The 22,396-nt window shown below is 48.6% G+C and overlaps 1 protein-coding gene across 1 annotated transcript in view; it reads left to right on the top strand.

Annotated features, from left to right (window-relative positions):
* The first annotated feature begins 581 nt into the window (after window positions 1-581).
* AGRN (agrin) overlaps window positions 582-22,396 on the top strand; it is a 162,382-nt gene continuing 140,567 nt past the window's right edge. The window contains exons 1-2 of the mRNA XM_054394835.1: window positions 582-776; window positions 10,304-10,565. Of these exons, the coding sequence (XP_054250810.1) occupies window positions 582-776; window positions 10,304-10,565 (457 nt within the window). The remainder of the gene's footprint in view (window positions 777-10,303; window positions 10,566-22,396) is intronic.

Genomic DNA, 22,396 nt, shown 5'->3' with positions numbered 1-22,396 from the left:
CAGGCTGGGGGACATCGGGGGGGTGGGCAGGGAGAGGAGGGCCCCAGCTGCCGCTCGGCAGCCGTCCGTACACCTTTAAAAGTCTCCTCACGTTGCCGCGCTGATTATCCATTAACCTGATGCGAGCTCCCTTTCCTGGGGGGGGCGTGCGCGGCAGCGCTGCAATCAGAGCCGGCAGCAGGGCTGGCTCCCTGCCTGCCTTCCTCCCTCCCTCTCTTCTCCCCTACCCCCCTCTCCCCTCCTTATCAGCAATTCAGATTGCATGCAAATCTGCGGGCTTTCTTACAGGGGCAAAGCGAAGGGCCCAGCGTTTTTCTCCGGCCGTGGTTTCGGGCGAGAGATATCTCCACCTCCTCCTCCTCCTCCTCCTCTTGGGATTTTCTTCCTTCTCCCCTCCCCTGCTCTCCCCTCCCCTCCCTGCTTCCCTCCCTCTCTTTCTTTCCTCCTTTTCACCTCCTCGAACAAAAGTAGCCCTTCTCCCTACGGCAGCCAGCGGAGCCGCTTTGTTTGCCCGCTCCGTCGGGTACCCGGAACCGGCACCGGGACCGGGCTGGGCTGAGCCGCCTCGCCCGGCGGGGGCCATGACGGGGAGAAGAGCGGCTCCCCGGCTGTTACTGGTTTTACTGGTGTTGCTGGGGCTAACGATGGGCGGCGGAGGGGCGAGCTGCCCCGAACGGGAGCTGGAGCGGCGGGAGGAAGAAGCCAACGTGGTGTTGACGGGGACGGTGGAGGAGATCATGAATGTGGACCCCGTGCACCATACCTACTCCTGCAAGGTAAAGGTGTTATGGGGAGGGGGGAAGGGTAGGGGTGGCTTTGGGGGAAACTTTGCAGCCCCTAAACCCAAGCTGCTGCTCCTCCTCGGAGCGCATGTGGTTTGTATTGTAGGCGCTGGAGCTTTGGTGTGTAATTAGGTATTTTTAGACTGCGGAGTCTTTTCCCGGCTTGGAGCTCCCACAGCTGTGTCCAGGGGAATCTCGCAAGGTTGCTTTTTATGGGCATTTCCCTCCCTTGCTGGGATGTGGAGCTCGGTTCCCAACTTTCTGCTCGGCGGGGTTTGGGCTGTTGGGGAAGGTGAGCGGAGCCTCTGGCTGCTCCTGCTCCTAGCTCCCTGTTTACTTTAGCAGCATCTTGAGTTCCTCCAGCTCAAGCTATTGTTTAACTACCAATTTAGCCCCTGGCTGTGTTTTTTTTTCTCCCCCCCTTAAGCGGAGAGACGGTAAAGTACCGAGCAACCTGAAATACCATCCGTCTGGTTGTCAGAAAACGTGCTGCATGGCTTAACCCTTCCTTTAACCCGGGGCAGGAATCTCACTTGTGAGGACATGCTGCTACATGGCTTTATTCCCACTTTTTCCCCCCATCATCCCCTTTTCCTCCCCATCCTTAAAAAGTGTTGCTGTTCCTCCCCGCGGTTGGTGCTCAGCAGGGCCCGGGGGTGATGCTCAGCAGTGCGTTGGTGAGAGAGTGGGGCAGGAGAAGGTTAACTTTGTACCACGGTGTTGCCTTCAGCTCTTGGAGCATCTCTCAGCCCGGTAAAGTAGTTGAACAGCTTCTTGTCTGTCCAGCTGGTGCCTGCTGCTTCCAGCTTGTTCCCAGTACGCTGCCCCATGCCAGGCACTTTTTTTTTTTTTTTTTTTTTTTTTTTTTTTTTTTACGAGGGCTTGTGATGGGATGAGAGGGAATGGATTTGAAGCGTGAGGAGGGCAGATTTAGACTGGAGATTAGGAAGAAATTCTTTGCAGTGAGGGTGGTGAGGCACTGGAACAGGCTGCCTAGGGAGGCTGTGGATGCCCAGGGAGGTGTTCAAGGCCAGGATGAGGCTTTAAGCACCCTGGGCTGGTGGGAGGTGTCACTGCCCATGGCAGGGGGGGGTTGGAAGTGGCTGATTTTCAAGGTCCCTTCCAACCCAACCAATTCTATAATTCTGTGATGTGCTGCATGCTGCAATCTGTACCCTGAGCTGGCAAATGAGATCACAGACCCTCCAGGCTAGTGCAGAAGACCTTCTGTTTGCAAAGTGTCTGGCACATCCTGGGTGCCACAGAGAAAACTAATCAGCTGCTGCCGGCAGCCGGTGTCCTGCGGCAGCTTGCGGGGCGCATATGGCTGGATGGCTGTGGACCACCAGATGCTGGGGGCAAGGGTTGCCATTGGCATGCAAGGAGGCAGAAGGTGGTCCAGTGAGAGGCTGGTGATGAGGTAGAAATGCTCAGCTAAGAGCTCTTTCTTCCCCCCCCTGCAGACACACAGCAAGGTGTCTGGCCGGAGTTAAAATCCCATCTCCATCCTGCAGCATCACAGCAAGGCTCTGGGGCCAGGAGAAGTGTTTTGCCTGTGCTCTTGTGATGATGGGAAAGCTGCTTGCTCAGCAGCTCTGCCTCTGCAAGGGTGCAGTCAAGTCCAAGGAAGAAGAGCTAGTGGGGAGGGAGCTGGTCTGATGGTTGGTGGCTTTATTTGAAACACAGATTGTGTTGCTCAGCTTGGGACAGGGGTCCCTTGCCTTTTTTTTTTTTTTTTTTTTTTTTTTTTCCCCTGAACCACCTCAGTGCTGTGGGATTTTGCTTCTGCTGTTTTATTAGTGTCATGACAGCATCAGAAGGCCAGAACCTGCCCCCAAGGGCACTTCTCTAGTTTTAGAGTCTTGTAAAAGAAAGTGAAAGGAGGACAACCTCTCCTGCCCTGGCTGGAAGTGCCCATCCCATTTCATTGTGGCAGCCCTGCTGGCTCTCCCGGTTCTGCTGGCACTTTTGTCTCAGAACAGCAGCTCTTCAGTCCCTTCACCTACACCATCAGCCTTTCCTGGGTAGATTTTAGTGGTGTGCTTGGAGGGAAGAAGCTGTGGATGGTGTGCTTGGAGGGAAGAAGCTGTGGACTGGGACTTTGGGGTGTCTTAAAAGACCTGAAAGCAGATAAATCTCTCCTAACTGTGACTTGTAAATGCACAGCTTTGCAGCAGCTGTTGTCTTGTTCCACTCTTAAGATCTCTCCAAGTCAGTGAAATCCCTGGGGGGGATTCTGCTGGTGCTGGGTTGCAGGGTTAGAGATGTGCTTGCAGTTTGATTTGCCCTGGGTGGCTTTTTTTTTTTTTTTTTTTTTTTTTCCACCAAGCATCTAGATTCCAAAAGGGCAGTTTGGGCATTAAACCTGACTGCAGGCTCCTGCTGTCCTCTCACATCCACCCTGGTGCCATGGGGAGGTGGAATAAGCTGTGGGGAGGGGAGGAAGGGGACACAGAGTCCTCACTGTCATGCTCCATAACCATTCCTTAGGCCCTGGGGTTACCTCCAAATACCAGAGTTATCTCCTGTCAGGTTCCTCTTTATCTGCAGAGGAAAGGCAAGGGCCAAGTGTGTGGTAGGAGTTCCCTAGAGCCCACACCCAAAACTGAGTGTTGCTGGTGCTGGGTGGTCTGGAGGGAGCAGGCATGTGAGTGCTGCCTTGGTGTATTGTTCTTCCCTGGTTAAACTCTCAGCCCTCCCAGCTGAAGCCTTTGATAGGGGAAGATAAGAACATTACAGCCCAGGAGAAATGTGAAGTGAATGTTAAGATAAACACCTGTAAATAGCTACCAGCCAGTTAGCAAAGGAGGAGATGAAGAATAGGGCAGAACAGGCTGACAGAGTTCCTGAAAGCAACCCTGAAGCTGGTGTGCTGCTTCACTGCTTCACCCAGGGCTTGGATGTGGGAACTGGGATGCTGTGCTTGTCCTGGCTGCAGCCTCGGGCTTGCTCTGCACCCCGAGGCTGGGGTGCTGCTGTTCATCCCCTTTCCAGCTGGCCTTGTCCCTTCCTGCTTTTGAGTCCTCTGATGTGCCTCTTTCTGGGCTGACCTGGTATTTATGAAGGGAGCCCCTATTTATAGGGCAGGTCCTATATGTGCTATAGGAAGTGGGAAAAGGATGTGGATCCTGCTCCAAACAATAGACTTCACGGGTTTTTTTGGGGGTAAGGGTGGCTGTTCTCCAGCCAGGGTGGGATGGAGAAGTTGCTGGGGGGAGGTGGGTTTGGTGCTGTACTTGCTCTTGGGAAAAGCTGGCTTCTGGAAGGGAGAGGCAGAGAGTGACAAGCAAGGGGAGAGGGATGATGTGCAGTTAGGAGGGAAGAGTTTGGCAGGGCTGTATGTGAAGCTGCAGGCTGGGCTGCTGCTGACCAGCACCCTGCATCTTAAACTGCCCACATCTAGTGGTGATCCTTTTCACTCCTGTGTCCAGAGTGACAGCTCTCTCTCCTCCTTGAGGAGACTGTGCTCTAACTTCTCATTTGTCTTTAACAAACCCAAAGTTGGCCTTTCCCAAAGCATCCTAGTGCCAGGAATTCTCCTGGCACTGCACTGCCAGTCCAGGTGGTCCCATTCTATGCTGTGGGATGGAACTCCCATGGTTGTTTTTTTTTTTTTTGTTGTTTTTTTTTTTTTTCCAATTCCTGGTTTTGTACTGCACTTGAAGCAGAGATCCTGCTTCAAGTTTTCACTGCTCCTTGCTCTGCCTCCTTGCATCTGCCAGGAGCCTTGTAAAACAGCCTTAATCCAGTGTTTTATGTGCTCAGTGCTGAGTGAGTCTGCTACAGAAAAGGGACCTCTTGGAATTAGCTTCCAGCCCATTCTTTTTTGTTGTTTTTTTTTCTTTCTTTTTTTTTCCACTCTCTCTCCCTTTTTCTTCCCCAATCCTTGCTGCAGCAGCCGGTGAGTCACCGGTGACAAAGTCCTTAATTGTGTGTGATGATGAATGGGATGCCCTACAGGTAATTGCTTGGTCTTTGGTGCCTTCACGTCCATTCATTAGGGAGGATGAGGGTGGGGATGAAGGCTGCTGGACTCTGATGTTGCTTGTGAATGCTGTGGCCTGGCGCTGAGGTGTATGACTGGAGCAGCCATGCTAATTAACTCCAATTACCATCTGCTTCAGAAGAAGGGGTAGGCTTTAGCCTTCCCCCCACACTCCTCCTTAAACCTAGCTGTGAAAATGCCCAACTGCTACCTCCAGCACCAGCCCCAGGCTCTGCTCTCTGTCTCCAGGATTTTTTTCCCCCCCTTTGTCTCCTCTCTGTTCCTGGGGTTTTGCCCTGGTTGTCTTCACCTCACCTCCACGCAGCGAGTGCCTGCCCTGCGGGCTGCAGGCTGCTGCCGAAGGAAGAGGAGGAGGTGGGGCTGGTGGGGCTGCAGGAAGGTGTCTTGACTTGACTGCGAGCAGAAGCAGGAGCAGAGGGAGTTGGGCTGCTGCGAAATGCTGGAGGAACAGCTGGTCCCGGGCGGGGAGGCAGGAGGAGGTTTGTGCTAAAGCTGTGCAAGCTGTGCTCCTTAGCACCCAGGCTCCTCGCCTCACCTGAGCTGTCAGGTGGCCCCGGGACCGGCTCTCTTTGAAGGGAGGTTGCCTCCCGTGGCACCACCTGCCTGTGGTGGAGCAGATGTCTGTGTCAGTGCTGGGATTCCTGGCAGATCAGAGGCGAGGCAAGCTGCCTGTCACAGCTACCCTTCCTCCCCAGCTGAAGCTCCCTCTGCTTGCTGGTTGTTTGCCATATCTCTCAAGAAAAAGAGCTCCTGCCGACAGGGCTTCTCCAGCAGGATTCTTCTGGGGCTGAAAGAGGTTGGTGCTTTGAAAGCCACCTGGCTTTGAAGGCATTTGCTTGCCCAGCCCCTGCTCTTCCCCCTCTCCAGCAACTTGGGCCATGCTTCGCTGCCTGTAAGTTGCTGTTTGTCCTCGGGTTGCTGTGGCACTGCCCAGCACTGGCCCAGGGGGAGGTGGCTGCCTTCATGCTGGCAGACAAATGAGTGTGAGAGCATGTGGGTTACAAGGTCTCCAGCTCACCTCTCCAGAGCTGGGAGCAGCAGAGGCATGAGCAGCTTCCCAGGAAGAGCTGTCACGGTGCTCTTTACACCAGGGGTGGTTTTTTGAGCTCATGTATGCAGGAGAACAGGGCTCAGGGCTCCCACTCATTCTGGGAATACAGCCCTTGGATCACAGGACCTGCTGAGCTGGGTGGGAGCTGAGGATCCTCAACTCCAGAGTCTTTATAGAGGCATCGAATTGTTTTGGTTGGAGAAGTCCTTTAAGATCATCAAGGGGTGGGATGAGGGGTAATGGATATAAACCACAGCACAGGAGGTTCCACCTCAACATGAGGAGGAACTTCATCACTGTGAGGGTCACAGAGCCCTGGAACAGGTTGCCCAGAGGGGCTGTGGAGTCTCCTTCTCTGCAGACTTTCAAGCCCCACCTGGGTTCCTGTGCGACCTGTGCTGGATTCTATGGTCCTGCTCTGGCAGGGGGGTTGGACTTGATGATCTCTGGAGGTCCCTTCCAACCCCTAACATCCTGTGATCAAGTCCAACCATCAACCTAAGACCACTATGGCCTTTGGGTGGTGGAGACAGCTGGAGAATGGAGGTGACTGAGTACTGGGGCTGTGGTAGGAGGGGAGATGCTGGCAAGGTGCATGATAAAGCATGTGCTGAGCATGCCAGGCCAAGGATGCCTGTGGTCAGAGCCATACTATTGCTGCAAGCTCTGCCAGCTCTGAGGAACTGTTCCTCTTATGTGCAGCTCACTGAGTCTGCTCTGTCTCCTCTTCTTTTGCCTGCAATAGAGTTCTAGCAGCAGGAGTTCTGACCTATCAGGAGTGGATGGGGACATGAGGTACTCTGCCCTAGTGAGGTCTCATCTGGAGTGCCGGGTCCAGGTCTGGGCTCCTCAGGTCAAAACAGACAGGGAACTATTGGAGAGAGTCCAGTGGAGGCCATGAGGATGATTGAGGGGCTAGAACATCTCTGTGAGGAAGAAAGGGTGAGAGCCCTGGGGCTGTTTAGTCTGGAGAGGAGAAGGCAGAGAGGGAATCTGATCAGTGTTTACAAATAGCTTAAGGGTAGGTGTCAAGAGGATGAGGCAGGTCCCTTTTCACTGGTGCTCAGTGGTAGGATGAGGGGCAATGGACACAAACTGGAACACAGAAGTTCTGCCTCAACATGAGGAAAAACTTTACTGTGAGGGTAGCAAAGCACTGGAGCAGGCTGCCTAGAGAGGTTGTGGATTCTGCTTCTCTGGAGAGATTCCAACCCCACCTGGCCATGGTGATGCTGGGCAAGCTGCTGTGGGTGCCCTGCTTTGGTAGAGGAGTTGGAGTGGATGATCTCCAGATCCCAGCCCCCGTCATTCTGTGATGTATTCTGGTGTCCCATGTGCACCAAAGATTCGTTGCTGCTGCTCTTCTCTGCAGGTTTTTCTGTTTAGGCAGCTTGCAGTGGAGAGCTCACTGGAGAGAGGTTGGCTTGCAGCTGAGTGCAGATGTCACCTTTTTTGGGCAGGGGGATGAGCCAGCAGTGAGGTCACAGAGTCACAGAATGTGAGGTCCAGGGAGGCTGCTCTAGAACAGAGGCAGTGGGAGGGGGAGAGCAGGACAAAGTGGTGTGGCCAGGGCTGATTTGTCTTCCTGCTGAGTCAAGGGGAAGGGGCTCCTGCTGCCAAGTCCTCCATGCAAAGCCAGTCTGCTATGGCAAAGGTCTTCTTCAGTTGCTTGTAGGAACATAAGCTGCTTTTGAGATGTCCACATGGAGGTGTTACCTGCTCTGCCTTTCATCCCCCAAGGTACCAGTGCCTTGTCAGAGCCACCAGACTCCCTTCTTTCACTTCCCAACCCCCCCTGTCTTCTGTCCCTGCTTTACACCTTCTGTGCCACTGCTCAGAGCCTCCACCGTGGGTGGGAAGTGCTCTCCTGAGTTCTGCAGCCCTCCCCAGCTGGGACCTTGCAGCCATTTCATGTTCCCTTCAAAGCTCCTTTTTATTCAGAAGTGTTTCCTTCCTCCTTGATAAATTTCACCACTGAGATTTTGTTGTCAGGGAGGATGTCTCTGAGAGAACTTCACCAGCTGGTGCCTGTCACCTTGAATGAAGCTGCCTGGGATTAGAAGGGGAATTCCTCTGGCAAGGCTCAGGCTTGGATGCTGCCTTTGATAGGGCTTGAATGGTGGCTTTGTCCCCATGACTTGTGTCTGCAGGGGGCGGGGTCACAGCTCACAGGATAGAATCCTAGAGTTACTAAGGTTGGAAAAAGATCTCTAAGTTGATCAGGTCCCAACCATCAACCCAACACCACAGAACCGTGTCCCAAAGGACCATGGCTACAGGATTTTTGAACACCACCAGGGATGGGGACTCCACCACCTCCCTGGGCAGCCTGTTCCAACCTCTTGGAGGAAAGAAATCTCTCCTAATATCCAACCTAACCCTCCCCTGGGGCAGCTTGAGGCTGTTTCCTCTTTTTCTCTCACCTGATATTGGAGAGAGGAGACCAACCCCCACCTCACTCCAACCTCCTTTCAGGGAGCTGTAGAAAGCAGCTGCAGCACATGGAAAGGGTTTGGTGAGGTGAATGTGACATCTGTCCAAGCAGCAAGCCCGGGAGTGGATCTCCTGCTAGGAGTCTGAATTTTTTTTTTTTTTTTTTTTTTTTTTTTTTTCCTTTTAATTAGGAATGGGCAGGAATGAGCCACTTCTGAGAGTATTTTAACATATAAATAAATATATGAAAAAATAAACGTCCTGAAAAGTCCCTCCCCAGCTTTCTTGTAGCCCCCTTCAGAGAGCAGAAGGCCACAGTAAGGTCTCCTTGGAGCCTTCTCTTTATATTTATTTGTATTGTGTTTTATATATATATATATTATATATACATAAATATTATACGTATAAACACACATATATATATAATTTTATATGCATAATATAGTATTTTTATTTATTCATGTATTCATATATGCTTACATATAAATATTATATAATTAAGAGCATCATATAGTATATATAAAAATTATTTATGCATATATTTATATATTTATATATGACATTATAAGTATAAAAACTTATTTGTATATCTATAATTTTATATATATACTACTTAAAATTATTTATTCTATAAATATCGTAGAAATAAATAAGAATATAGTATCTATGAAATTATTTAAGATGTTTTAATGTGTGTATCTATCAGATTATAAATATATGAAGTTATTTATGAATTTATTTCTATAATTTTATATATAGGCTACAATATTTTTATTTATTCATAGGTATTAATATATTCATATGCATTAATATATAATATTTAGAGATAAATATTTTATAAGACTTTATATAGCACAAATATAGTTATATTGTCTATACTATTATCATATATATGATTTTATATTTATAATATAGAAATATTATTTTTATCTAGAATAATATATATTATTATATACATTGTAATATGTATTATTTAATATTTCTACATATAATATCTAAATATTATTTTTATGTATTCTATTATAATACGTATTATTTCTACATATATCTAAATATTATTTTTATGTATTCTATTATCATATGTATTATTTCTACATATAATATCTAAATATTATTTTTATGTATTCTATTATAATATGTATTACTTCTACGTATAATATCTAAATATTATTTTTATGTATTCTATTATAATATGTATTACTTCTACGTATAATATCTAAATATTATTTTTATGTATTCTATTATAATATGTATTATTTCTACGTATAATATCTAAATATTATTTTTATGTATTCTATTATAATATGTATTATTTCTACGTATAATATCTAAATATTATTTTTATGTATTCTATTATAATATGTATTATTTCTACGTATAATATCTAAATATTATTTTTATATAGCATATTATATGTATTATTTCATATTTCTACATATAATAGATGAATATGATTATCATATTCATTAAATATTATAATGTTTTTATATTTTATATATAATATATGAGTGATTTTTGTTTCATGTTATTATATATTTAATATTTTTATATATAATCTATATTTATTTATATAATATTATCATATATAGTAGTTTATGTATTTTATATATATTATTTTATATTTTTTATATATAATGTATATTTATAGAATATTATAATATATATTATTTTATATATTTATATATAATATATATTGTTGAGATATATATTATAATTTATATTATTTTATATTTTTATATACGATATACAACTATTAATTTACATATAATATAATAAATATATAATAGAATATACACAATGTAATATAATACACGATAAATATATAACATAACATATATAGAGAGAAAATATTATTTTGTATAATTATTTTTTTAGTCTTTGCTTAGTCTTTGTTCCCCACCCCACAAAAGATGGAGTAATGGTGGGCAGGCTTTGCCTGCCTTCACCCCCTCTCATGCCCCCCGGTCCGCATGTGCCCAGCTGTGTGCCCAGCCCCTGACCTGCTCTGCTCTTCCCTCCTCTCCCTCCCAGGTGCGAGTCTGGCGCTACCTGAAAGGCAAAGACATCGTCACCCACCAGATCCTGCTGGACGGGGGCAACAAAGTGGTGATCGGTGGCTTTGGGGACCCTTTGATCTGTGACAACCAGGTCTCCACGGGGGACACCAGGATTTTCTTTGTCAACCCTGCCCCCCAGTACCTGTGGCCGGCGCATCGCAATGAGCTGATGCTCAACTCCAGCCTGATGAGGATTACGCTGCGCAACCTGGAGGAGGTGGAGCACTGCGTGGAAGGTGAGGCTGCAGGAGGAGGAGGAAGAGGAGGGCTTGGTTCCCCTGTGGGCTGCTGTGAGGGTGCCACGCACAGCCTTGGCTTGGCTGGCTGCTCTGTGCTCTTAGCTGGTCAATGATTGATTGGTAAATGGTCTGGTGATGAGCTCCAGGATGTGTGGGGTAGGGTCACAGTGCTCTGAGGATATGCTGGTCACAGGGGTGGTGCCTGGCATCGACCTGGTTGGCAGAGGTAGGGATTGAAAGCAAGGTACAGCCAAGGAAAAGTGTTTTGTGGTGTTGTCTTCTCTTTTGCTCTGGATTTCATGCAGGTTCTCAGTCTGATGGAGGAGGACCTGGCTCCCTGTGGGCTGCTGTGAGGGTGCCACGCACAGCCTTGGCTTGGCTGGCTGCTCTGTGCTCTTAGCTGGTCAATGATTGATTGGTAAATGGTCAGGTGATGAGCTCCAGGATGTGGCTGGTTACCTACTGGGTTACAGTGCTCTGAGGACTTGGTGGTCACAGGGACAGTGCCTGGCATTGACCTGGTTGGCAGAGGTAGGGATTGCAAGCAAGGTACAGCCAAGGAAAAGTAGTTTGTGGTGTTGTCTTCTTTTTTGCTCCAGATCTGGTGTGGTTGGGAGCATCCTCATTGCAAGTCCTCTCCTACCACAGCTGTGTGGTGGCACTAACCAAGGAGTTTAGGCTCCTTGCACCCTGGGTTGGATTTCTCCTTTAGGCTGAGAGCTGATGAGTTAATGCTGTGCTGAAGGCCTGTCCTTCAGTTTCCTCTCAGAACTTCCTTGTTCCCCTCCTTGCAGACTCCTGCAGGGATCTGAGACACCAGCTGAGACCTGCCTCTGGGTAAAGTTCACTTAGCCAAGGTGCAGCCAAGGCAGAAGCAAGCTGAGCAGTGATTTGAGGAGCTTTGAGCTGTCCTCCTCTGTTATGATGAAGTCCCAGATCCCTTCCACATCAATCTTTTTAGAGTCTTTGTGTCTGCTCCCCCAAAAGAGCCTGGCTGAGGAGGGATTTAATGCTGTGCTGTGCTCATGGAGTGCACCACAGGAACATGGGCTGGCTTGTAGGTGCCTGTGGGACAACCTGAGTGGTGCTGACATGCCCATGGCAAGCAAAGAGGGTGGCTGAGTTATTAGTGCTACTGTGGGGGCAGCAGCACAACTGTTGGCAAGAGCTAATATGTTGGCAAGAGCCCAGATGTGATCTTTAGACCTTCAGATGTGGAGATGAGCCTCTCTAGAGAGCACATCTGGAGAGAGAGTTGATCTTCTACCCTTCCAACCACCTTGAAGACATACTTCTGTCATTTGCTGCCTTCTTTCTTCCCCCTTTCTTCTTGTCCTGTGTGCCAGCAAGAGCCTTGAGCTTGTGGGGGGAATGTGGTGCCCCAAAAGCCCTTCTGCTGGGGTCCCAGTGTGTCCTGAGAGCAGATGAGTAAACACTGGAAGGAATGCAGGGACCCTGCACAGACAACAAATAAACATGCAGCTTGGCTCCCTCCTGCCCTTGGCTGAGCAGCAGAGAGGCCATAACCCCTTTTTTTTTCCAGCTGGGAATGCTGACAGAGGGAAATGACCCAAGCCTTGGGCTGGGAGAGAGTTGGTTCAGCAAAGGGGCTCAGGAGGGGCACTCACCTCGAGTGGGTTTGGTAAGCAGGAGGGACACTGCTGGCTTTCTGTCTCTATTCTTCTGTTTCCACCTTTATCTGTGTTCAGCCTGGAGAAGAGAAGGCTCTGGGGAGGCCTTAGAGCAGCCTTGAAGGGGGCTGCAAGGAGGCTGCGGAGGGACTGCAGGGATAGGACAAAGGCTTGGAATGAGAGCAGAGCAGTTTTAGGTTGGATGTGAGGACCAAGTTCTGCACCATGAGCCTGCTGCAAGACTGCAACAGGTTGCCCAGGGAGGTACTGAGGCTCCATCTCTGGAGATATTCAAGGTGAGGCTGGTCAAGGCTCTGAGCAACCTGCTCTAGTGGAGGATGTCCCTGCTGACTGCAGGGGGGTTGGACTGGATACCCTTTGGAGGTCCCTTCCAAGCCAAACCATTCTGTGATTCCATTTCTACCTCTATGTTGCACTCAAAAGGTATCAGTTCTGCTCCTTCCTTGCAGCTAGTGGAAGGGAGAGGGGAGGAAGAAGGAGAGATGCATGGCTGGCTCGGTTAAACCTGAGGAAGAATTCCATCTTATTTAGTTTGCTGTGGCCTTTGGCACCTTTGGGTGTGAGCTGAGGTGCCTGAGCTAGGTGGTTCCTCTTTGTGGTCAAGGATGTTGTCCTGCAAGGCCCCTGGGAGATGATGAAAGCTTTAATTTTCCTTCTAATATTATGGTTTGGGTTGGAAGGGACCTCCAAAGGTCATCCACTCCAACTCCCTTGCAGTCATCAGGGACATCTCCAACTAGATGTGTCTAGTGTGAGGTGTCCCTGCCCATGGCAGGGGCGTTGGAACTAGATGATCCTCGTGGTCCCTTCCAACCCTGCCTGATTCTATGATTCTAGATCAGGTTGCTCAGAGCCCCATCAAGCCTGACCTTGAATATCTCCAGGGCTGAGGCTTCCACCACCTCCCTGGGCAGCCTGTTGCAGCCTTACAGAGGGTTGGGGTGGTGCTGGGGCTGTCCCTGTGCAGCTGTGCTGGTCCCAGGGGAGGGGAGGTGTGAGGTGCTGGTGTGCAGAGGCTGTAGGGCATGTGTCTGGCTGGGAGCATGTCCTCTGCTGCAGCTGCCTGGGTGTCCCTCCCATGCTGTTGTGCAAGGGAGCTGAAGCTGCCAACGCTGGGCATGTCTCAACTCTCTCTTTCCCAGCTGCTGAACCTGCAGGCCCATGCAGCTATAGGTAGGTTTATCTCTCCTCTCTGCTGTGGTAACCTCTCCTGATGCCAGGCAGCAGATGATTCTCTCTGGGCCTCCTCTCTGCTCTGAGGATCACTTGCTCCATGGCTTTGCTTCCCCTAATTAGGTTGCTCTTCCCAAAGGCTGGTGGCATGAAGAGAGAGGATCAGGCTGGTTGGTGACTCAGGGCTTGGGAGGGCTGGAAAACAACCTGCAGACCACTTGCCATGTGTGCTGGGCCTGGTTTCCCCCAGCTGATGGGGACTGTCCAGCCTGAGAACTGGCAAAGCCAAGGCAACCTTGAGTTCCTGACATCTCAGGTAGGTCAAAAAGTCTTGCTGGAGGGAGTTGGCAGAGAGTCTGCTGTTGTCAGGTGTTTCACTTCCCCTGTCTAGGACTTGCATTTCTTCTTCCCACATCTTGGAAGCATGTGGTGGTTGTGTGAGCATCCCATAGGCTAGGTGCTAGGCTGTAGAACATGGAGCAAACTGGCTCCCCCCAAACCTTTGGCTTCCCTCAAGCCCTACCCAAAGCTCAGGCCACTCCTGGAAGTCCCTCTCACCTCATCCAGTGCAGCTGGTTTCTGGGAGGCCATGAAAAACCAGTCCATGAGAACCTGCTCCTGCCACCCTGGGAAGCATTTCTGAGCTGTGAGTCTGTGAGCTTAGCTCCAGGACTTGTTTCCCATCAGCTCCTCACAGGAGGGTTCAAAGCAAAGCTGTCCAAGAGCACTGCTCTCTGCTGCACTTGGACTTTGCAAAACAAACTTTTGAGTGCTTTTGCAGAAAGAATTGGAAGAATGATGGCAGCTGAGTGGGAAAAACATCCATGTTTTTGAGAATCTTCCATCTCCTGTTGCTCCAGCTTGGAAACATCCTAGACATCAAAAGCTTTCCTGCCTAAGAGGGGAGTTCAAACCAGGGCACCTCTGTTGAACAGCTCAGGTTAGAGAGTGGAACCAGCATGGTTTTGATTATACTTCACTGTGGTAAAAATGCTTTGACCAGCTGGGGTCTAAATCAGAGACTCAGAGGAAAAATGTAAGATGTAGGAAGTGTAGGACCTGAGCTAAGCTCTGCAACCTGGCTCAGCACTGAGGGTGCCTGGAGGGGAGATGGTTTTGGTGCTGAGCAGCTCTGGAGCTTGCTCAGGAGGCTGGGATCAGCTCCCTGGATGAAGGAGGAGGTTTGCTCTGGTGCCTCTGTGGGGCAGTGCATGGAAAATGAGCTGGTCCCAAGCAGTGTGCAGTGCTGTGTGCCACCAGGAGAGGATTTCCTCTTGTTCTTCAAGGTGTCTGGTCTGAGGGAGACTACAACTCCCTGAAAGGAGGTTGGAGTGAGGTGGGGTTGGTCTCTGCTCCCTGGTATCAAGTGATAGAACAGGTAGAAATGGCCTCAAGTTGCACTGCAGGGGTTTAGGTTGGAGATTTGGAACAATTTCTGTCCTGCAAGAGTGGTCAGGGGTTGGCACAGGCTGCCTAGGGAGGTGGTGGAGTCTCCAGCCCTGGAGGTGTTCAAGAAATGTGTGGCCATGGCCCTTGTGGCCCTGGGGGTGTTGGGTTGATGGTTGGAGTGGATGATCTGAGAGGTCTTTCCCAACCCAACCCATCTATGATTGCATCTAGATGCCCAAGGCACAGCTCTGGCTGGTGTTCAACCTGCAGTGTGCTGCAGGTGCTCCATCTGTTGAAAAATGTCACTTAGCTCCTATCCAAATTCCTGTCCCAGCCAATCCAGAGCTCTCCCCTGACCTCTCCTTCTGGTGGCAGCCCTGTGAACTTTTCATGTGGAAGAGCTGCCTCCAGTCCTGCAGCCTCAGCTCTTCCACATTTTCCCTCCTCTCCTGCTTTGAAAGCCTCTCCTTTCAAGTGCCACTGTCCCTTCCCTTTTTTATCTTCTGCCTGTTCACTTCCATTCTATTCTCTCTCTCTCTTTATTTTTTTTCCCCCCTTTGTAGGTCTCTGCCTCCACAGAACTGAAGGGTTTTGTTCTTGTAAACCAGCCCATGCAAAATTCTCTTTTCAGGCTCCTCACAGGGGCTGGAAGGGCACTCACAGTAGGCAAGGAAATTGCTGGCATGGGTTTGTGGTAGGTGATTGGGGCTGTGGTCACTTCCCATGCTCTGCTCCCTCTGAGGCCCTTCTCCACCCCTCCAACTATTCCTTTTGAATCCATCCCTGGTGTTTGGAAGAGGCAAGGGAAGGGGCTGGCAGAGGGTTAGTGTGTGGGTTTCTTCTCAAAGAAGGTTTTTCTTTCCTTCCCTCCTCTTCTTGGCTCTCTTTCCAGTTGGAGATAATGAGAACAGCATCAACACCTCTGTCTCAGGAGGGTGAGAGTTAGCCAGCAGCTGTGAAATGTAGTAAAGTGAGAGGAGAGAATCCACCACTGAACACTCCTGGGGGCCCTTTCTTGCCTCTGCATCCCTGGGCTAGGGGCATCCTGGGCACAGCAGTTGGCTGGGCTGGGGGCAGCCTGGGCACAGAAGTTGGCTGGGCTGGGAGCAGCCTGGTCACAGAAGTTGGCTCGGCTGGGGGGCATCCTGGGCACAGCAGTTGGCTCTGCTGGGGGCAGCCTGGGCACAGCAGTTGGCTGGGCTGGGGGCAGCCTGGGCACAGCAGTTGGCTGGGCTGGGGGCAGCCTGGGCACAGCAGTTGGCTCTGCTGGGGGCAGCCTGGGCACAGCAGTTGGCTGGGCTGGGGGCAGCCTGGGCACAGCAGTTGGCTGGGCTGGGGGGCAGCCTGGGCACAGCAGTTGGCTGGGCTGGGGGCAGCCTGGGCACAGCAGTTGGCTTGGCTGGGGGCAGCCTGGGCACAGCAGTTGGCTGGGCTGGGGGGCAGCCTGGGCACAGCAGTTGGCTGGGCTGGGGGGCAGCCTGGGCACAGCAGTTGGCTGGGCTGGGGGGCAGCCTGGGCACAGCAGTTGGCTGGGCTGGGGGGCAGCCTGGGCACAGCAGTTGGCTGGGCTGGGGGGCAGCCTGGGCACAGCAGTTGGCTGGGCTGGGGGGCAGCCTGGGCACAGCAGTTGGCTGTGCTGTGGCTGGAGCAGGTTCCTCTGGGGCTCCTACATCACAGGCTGGCACTGGGCAGAGCAGGGACTTGCTGTGGGTGAGGTGCTGGTGCCTCATGGAGCCAGCTCCTGTGGCTGGTGCAGCAGAATCAGCCTTGCCCCAGCTGCAGCCCAGTGCTGGCTGGCCCCCAGGCTGTGCAGGACAGGCTGTGTGCCTGGGCCAAGCACAAGGGTCTGTTTCCTCCCTCCCTCCCTCCCTCCCCTTTGCATGGTAGCAATGCAAAACATCCCAGGGTTTATGGCAGTAGCTAAGAGAGTCGATTTGTTTAGCAAATTCCTAGGGAATTTTAATCTGCTGTGGGAGGCTACTGGGCTGGAAGGCTCTTTTTGGGCCTCACTTCCCACTCTTGCACATCCTGCTGTGTTTCTCTGGGGCTTCTTGGGCAGCAGCACAGGCAGTGAACCTCTTTGGACAAGGGCTGGGTCCTGGCCATGTGCTGCTTTTGGTTCTGCTTTGTCTTTGTTTGCTCTGCCTAATAATTTGGAGGGGTGGACTGTGGCTGTCTGCTGTGCTGGAGGGGAGCTGCTGCTGCTGCAGGCTCTGTGCCTCCTCCTGCTCAGTGTTTTCCTCTTCAGCTGCTGGGAATTGGGCTGCTGCATCACCTCCTGGCTGCTGGGAATGCACTCTGGTTCCTGTCTGAGGCCACATCTGGAGTATTGTGTCCAGTTCTGGGCTCTCCACTTCAGGAGAGACAGGGAACTGCTGGAGAGAGTCCAGTAGAGGCTGTGAGGGTGTTGAGGATGTTCAGCCTGGAGAAGAGAAGGCTGCAGGAAGAACTCAGAGCTGCATTTCAACATCTGAAGGGGACCTACAGGAAGGCTGGGGAGGGACTGTTTAGAAGGGCTTGGAATGATAGAATGAAGGGAAGTGGTTTGAACCTGGAGCAGGGGGGATTTAGGTTGGACATCAGGAGGAAGTTCTGCACAATGAGAGTGGGGAAATACTGGAACAGGTTGCCCAGAGAGGTGATGGAGGTCCCATCCCTGGAGACATTCAGGATCAGACTTGATGTGGCCCTGGGCAGCCTGCTGTAGTTGGAGATGTCCCTGCTGAGTGCAGGGGGGTTGGACAAGATGCCCTTGGAGGGTCCCTTCCACCCTGCTGCAATCTGTGAATCAATGACATGGGACACTCCCTCAACATCCCCCCCTCTCCTCCCAAGGAAACCATCTCCAAGCCACTCTACTCCACCAAGGAAACGTGGTGGAACTGTTGCTCTCTTGTTCTGAGAGCTAAATATATTCCTCAGTCCCTGGGGGTTAGTGCCAAACCCTGGCCCCAGGCCTGCAGGACCCCTGATAATCTTGTAGGGTTTGCCCAGAATAACTGCCCTGCCTCTGAGGACATCACAGCAATGAGCTCCCTCAGCCCACTTGGTACCATGTAGGAAGCCAGGAACCTTCTGCTCTAAGGCTAGGCTTGAAAGGTCCTGGATTTGTAGCATTGCCTCAACTGGAAAACTGCCTTCCTCCCCCCCTTTTATTTTTTTTTTCCCCTACAGGATTAGAAGTTTCACCCTCAGCTTCCTGCAGAGAACAGTGCAGTGCTGTGCCTGGCTCAGTCCTGCCAGGGGGTCAGTGGAAAATAACCAGCAGTTCTCTCCCTAAAGAGATTAAGAACCTTTTTTTTTTTTCTTTTTAAATTTTTTTCCTTTTTTCCCCCCTTTTGTTTCCCTTCCCCCCTTTTTTATTCTTTTTTTTTCTTTTTTCCCTTTTTTCCTCCTCCCCTTTTCCTCCCCTTTTCCTCCCCTTTTCCTCCCCTTTTCCTCCCCTTTTCCTCCCCTTTTCCTCCCCTTTTCCTCCCCTTTTCCTCCCCTTTTCCTCCCCTTTTCCTCCCCTTTTCCTCCCCTTTTCCTCCCCTTTTCCTCCCCTTTTCCTCCCCTTTTCCTCCCCTTTTTCCTCCCCTTTTCCTCCCCTTTTTCCTCCCCTTTCCTCCCCTTTTCTCCCCTTTTCCCTCCCCCTTTCCTCCCCTTTTCCTCCCCTTTTTCTTCCTCCCCTTTTCCTCCCCTTTTCCTCCCCTTTCCTCCCTTTTCCTCCCCTTTTCCTCCCCTTTTCCTCCCTTTTCCTCCCCTTTTTCCTCCCCCCCCTTTTCCTCCCCTTTTTCCTCCCCTTTTCCTCCCCTTTTCCTCCCCTTTTCCTCCCTTTTCCTCCCTTTTCCTCCCCCTTTTCCTCCCCTTTTCCTCCCCTTTTTCCTCCCCTTTTCCTCCCCTTTTCTCCCCTTTTCCTCCCCTTTTCCTCCCCTTTTCCTCCCCTTTTCCTCCCTTTTCCTTTCCTCCCCTTTTCCTCCCCTTTTCCTCCCCTTTTCCTCCCCTTTTCTTTCCCTCCCCTTTTCCTCCCCTTTTCCTCCCCTTTTCCTCCCCCTTTTCCTAAAATTTTAACATCCTTTACAATAAATTTTAATAAAATTTAATAAAATTTATAATAATTATCACCTTAACATAACAATTTTAAATAAAATTTGTAATAAAATTGTAAAAAAATTTTGAATTAAAATTCCCAATAAAGATTTTTTAATAAAAATTGTTAATAAAATTTTAAGAAAATTGTAAGAAAATGTGTACCAACTTGACACAATGTGAAGAAAAGGTGGAATAAAAAATTGGTGACAGACAAAGTGGGACAGAGAAAAGGGAAGGAAAAGGGGAAGAAAAGGGGTAAAAGAAAAGGGGAGGAAAAGGGGAGGAAAAGGGAGAAAAGGGAGAAAAGGGGAGAAAAGGGGAGAAAAGGGGAGAAAAGGGGAGAAAAGGGAGAAAAGGGGAGAAAAGGGAAGAAAAGGGGAGAAAAGGGGAGAGAAGGGGAGAAAAGGGAGAAAAGGGGAGAAAAGGGGAGAAAAGGGGAGAAAAGGGGAGAAAAGGGAGGAAAAGGGAGTGAAAAGAAAAGTGGAAAGGAAAATGGGAGAGAAAGGAGGAAGGAAGAAAAGGGGAGGAAAATTGGAAGAAAGGGGAGGAAAAGGGTGGAAAGGAAACACCAGGAGAAAGAGGAGGATAAAGGGAAGAACAAGGATGGAACAGAAAGGAGGCACAACAGAATAATGGTGACACCAGAACACAAAAAGGGGAAGAAAAGGGATGGAAGAAAATGGAGGAAGAAAAGGGGGAAGAAAGAGAAAGAACTGGGGTGAAGATTGGGAAAAATAAAGGAAAATGTGAGGGATGATGTGGGAGATGTGAAAAGAGGGGAGGAGAGAAGAATGTAGATTATGGAATGGGGAGAGATGAAGGGATAGATCAGATTATTGTCGTATGCTGAAATGGTGGAAAGATGGATGAGGTGAGAAAGATAGGGAGAGAATGGTGTGAAGGTAAAGAGGGGTGAGGTGGTGAATGTTTAGGTGCAACACATGGTGGAATGTTGGGGAGATGATGGGATGTGGAATGATTATAGATTGTGGAAAGGTTAAAAGGGCGATGAAAATGTGGAAGATGAGATTGAAGGGAAATAGGGTGAGATGGGGGAGATGGGGAAATTCGCAAATTGGAGGTAAGAGTGTGATAAAGGGTGGGTGGAATGAATAAATAAGAGAGGGGATAACACTCGATGAGAAATGTGATGTGAGGGGGATGAAATATGGAATATAGGATTAAGATGAGAGAAGGATGAGGAAAAAAACGTTATTCAACAATATGAAGAAATAGAGGATGGTGGGGTGATTGGTGTGATCACAAATGATAAATTGATTGGGGGATATATTGTTGAAAAGAATGATTTGGGATGGGTTGAGGGAGGATGGAATGATGAACAGGCTTAATTACTCTAAAATAATTTAAATGATAGAAGGTCATGGTAGAGGAGTTGTGATGGGTATAGAGGAAAATGAAGGGATGATTGGAGTGATTCCGAAAATTGACATTCCGAAGAAAAGAAAATTGGATTTATCGGTACTAGGAGGGCGAAATACTAATGAACTCATTGGAGAGGTGGTGTGAGATAATGGGAACGAAAGGTTGCGTGAGAGGAGGAGCTATGTGAAAATTAGTAGAATGGATATCGAAGAGTTGATGCGAGGGGAAAGACATGGGGTTGAAAAGTGAATGGATTAGTACAATGGATGGAAAAGATCTATATTGAATTCAGGTAATAGCAGGATACTTGAATGTTAATGTAGGTTTCATGACATTTAAATGCTGATATAAATATCGAGTGCGCAAGGGTTTTGGAGAGGGTATTGGGAGGGGGTTGGAGATGTAGTAGGAAAGGTGGAAATGCAACATGATCTGGTGTGGAGTTAATTTGATGGAGAGGTGGCAATGGTCACGAGAAAATAAGGAGAATCTAAAGTAACTATAAGAAACATAGAGGTTAATGTTTGTAAATATAAGATGTGAAAAATCACGAAACACTTTGTAATAGGGGGGTTGGGCGTTGATATAAGAGTTAAGGAGTATAATAATAATAGATGGGAGAGTGATGAAGGAGAATGATAAAGAGTATAATTTGTTGTTATGAAGTGTTGTGTATTGTGGAATATAATTGTTTGAAAATGGGTATTGATATGTTGTGGAATTTAAAAAGAAGAAGTAAGAATAAAGGATGTGTTGGTGGTTTGATTGGTGGATATGAGGAAAATAGAGGAGAGATAGGATAAATAACAGTTCAAAATACATGAAAAATGTGAGATAAGTTAGGTGAATAAGGTGGGAGGATGCGTCTAATGTATAAAAATGATAGATATAAAAGTCTCCACTGTAAATTGTGTAATATTGGAAATTTAATGAATGATGGAGGATGGGATAGATACACTTGTTTCTATCGGACAATCAATATAAAAGGAATTGGAGGTGGGGGTATGTGTTTGGTGAAGTCCGTAGGTGATAATATGTGGGTGGATGTTGTGTGTTAATGAGAATGAGAAGATGATAGTGCTGCAAAATGGTCAAATGGGAAGGAGATGTGAGAGGGAGAGGATAAAGGTGTTGAATAAATATCAGGGGATAGGGATTTAAATAAATATTAGGGAACAGGTGAGTTAAAAGGGATTAAGGGATGATGATAATTATATAAAAGATATATAAAAAATTTTATCGCAAAAAAATAAGTAAAATATAGAAAATCGATAAAATATATAATAATCATACTCCCAATATATATAAAATATATATAATTATATACATAAAAATAACGATATATAAAAGATAAAAAAAAAATCAACTATATACAAAATCAGATATAAATATTATAAGAAAAATAGAAAATATATAAAATAGAATACACTCTATACGAACGATCAAAATCTATAAAATAGATAAATAATAGAAAGATATATAGAATATATAGTATAAACGCTATACTATAATAACATAAAATAGATATTTATACAAAAATATACACATAATATCAAAAAAAAATACATAAAAAAAATAAAAATATATAGGTAGAAAAGATATAACCATGATCTAAGAAAAGAGAAGCAGGGGAGGGAGATGCTCAGTGAGGATGGAGCCCTCCCCATAGCCAAGTGGCCAACCCACCCCAAAACCTGCAGCCTGCTGGGTCAGCAGCACAAGGGGGAGGACAGGCATGGCTGCAGGGAAGGCAGGCCAGGAGGGGACTGGGGAGAAAGCAGCAGCTTCCTGGGCAAGTTTTTGCAGCAGGAGGACCTGCCCAGCCTTGTGCTGAGGGAGCCAAGTGCCTGCCCTGCAAGCAGGGAGCATCCAAGCATGCACCCACAGGCAGCCCTCAGCCTCCCTGCTCCTCACAGGCTGGGGCACACCAGCTGGGAGCACTGAAGCTGTGGCAGCTCCCAAAGGAGAGCTTGGCCTTGCAGACCCCTCCCTGAGGGATGTGGGAGAGCCTCTGCAGCTCACCAGCACCTTCTGCCAAGCCCTTATGGTGCTGGTGGTGGAGGAGAAAGCAGACCAGGAGGGAGCACTGTGGCAGAGCCGTAGCCTGTTGATGGCTGCTGGTAATAGATGCTTGATGGAAGAGTGCCAGAGCCAAGGAAA

Source organism: Indicator indicator, chromosome 32 (genome assembly GCF_027791375.1).
Source record: "Indicator indicator isolate 239-I01 chromosome 32, UM_Iind_1.1, whole genome shotgun sequence".
In the NCBI taxonomy this organism is placed as follows: Eukaryota; Metazoa; Chordata; class Aves; order Piciformes; family Indicatoridae; genus Indicator; species Indicator indicator.
This window is presented reverse-complemented; position numbering and strand designations above follow the sequence as displayed.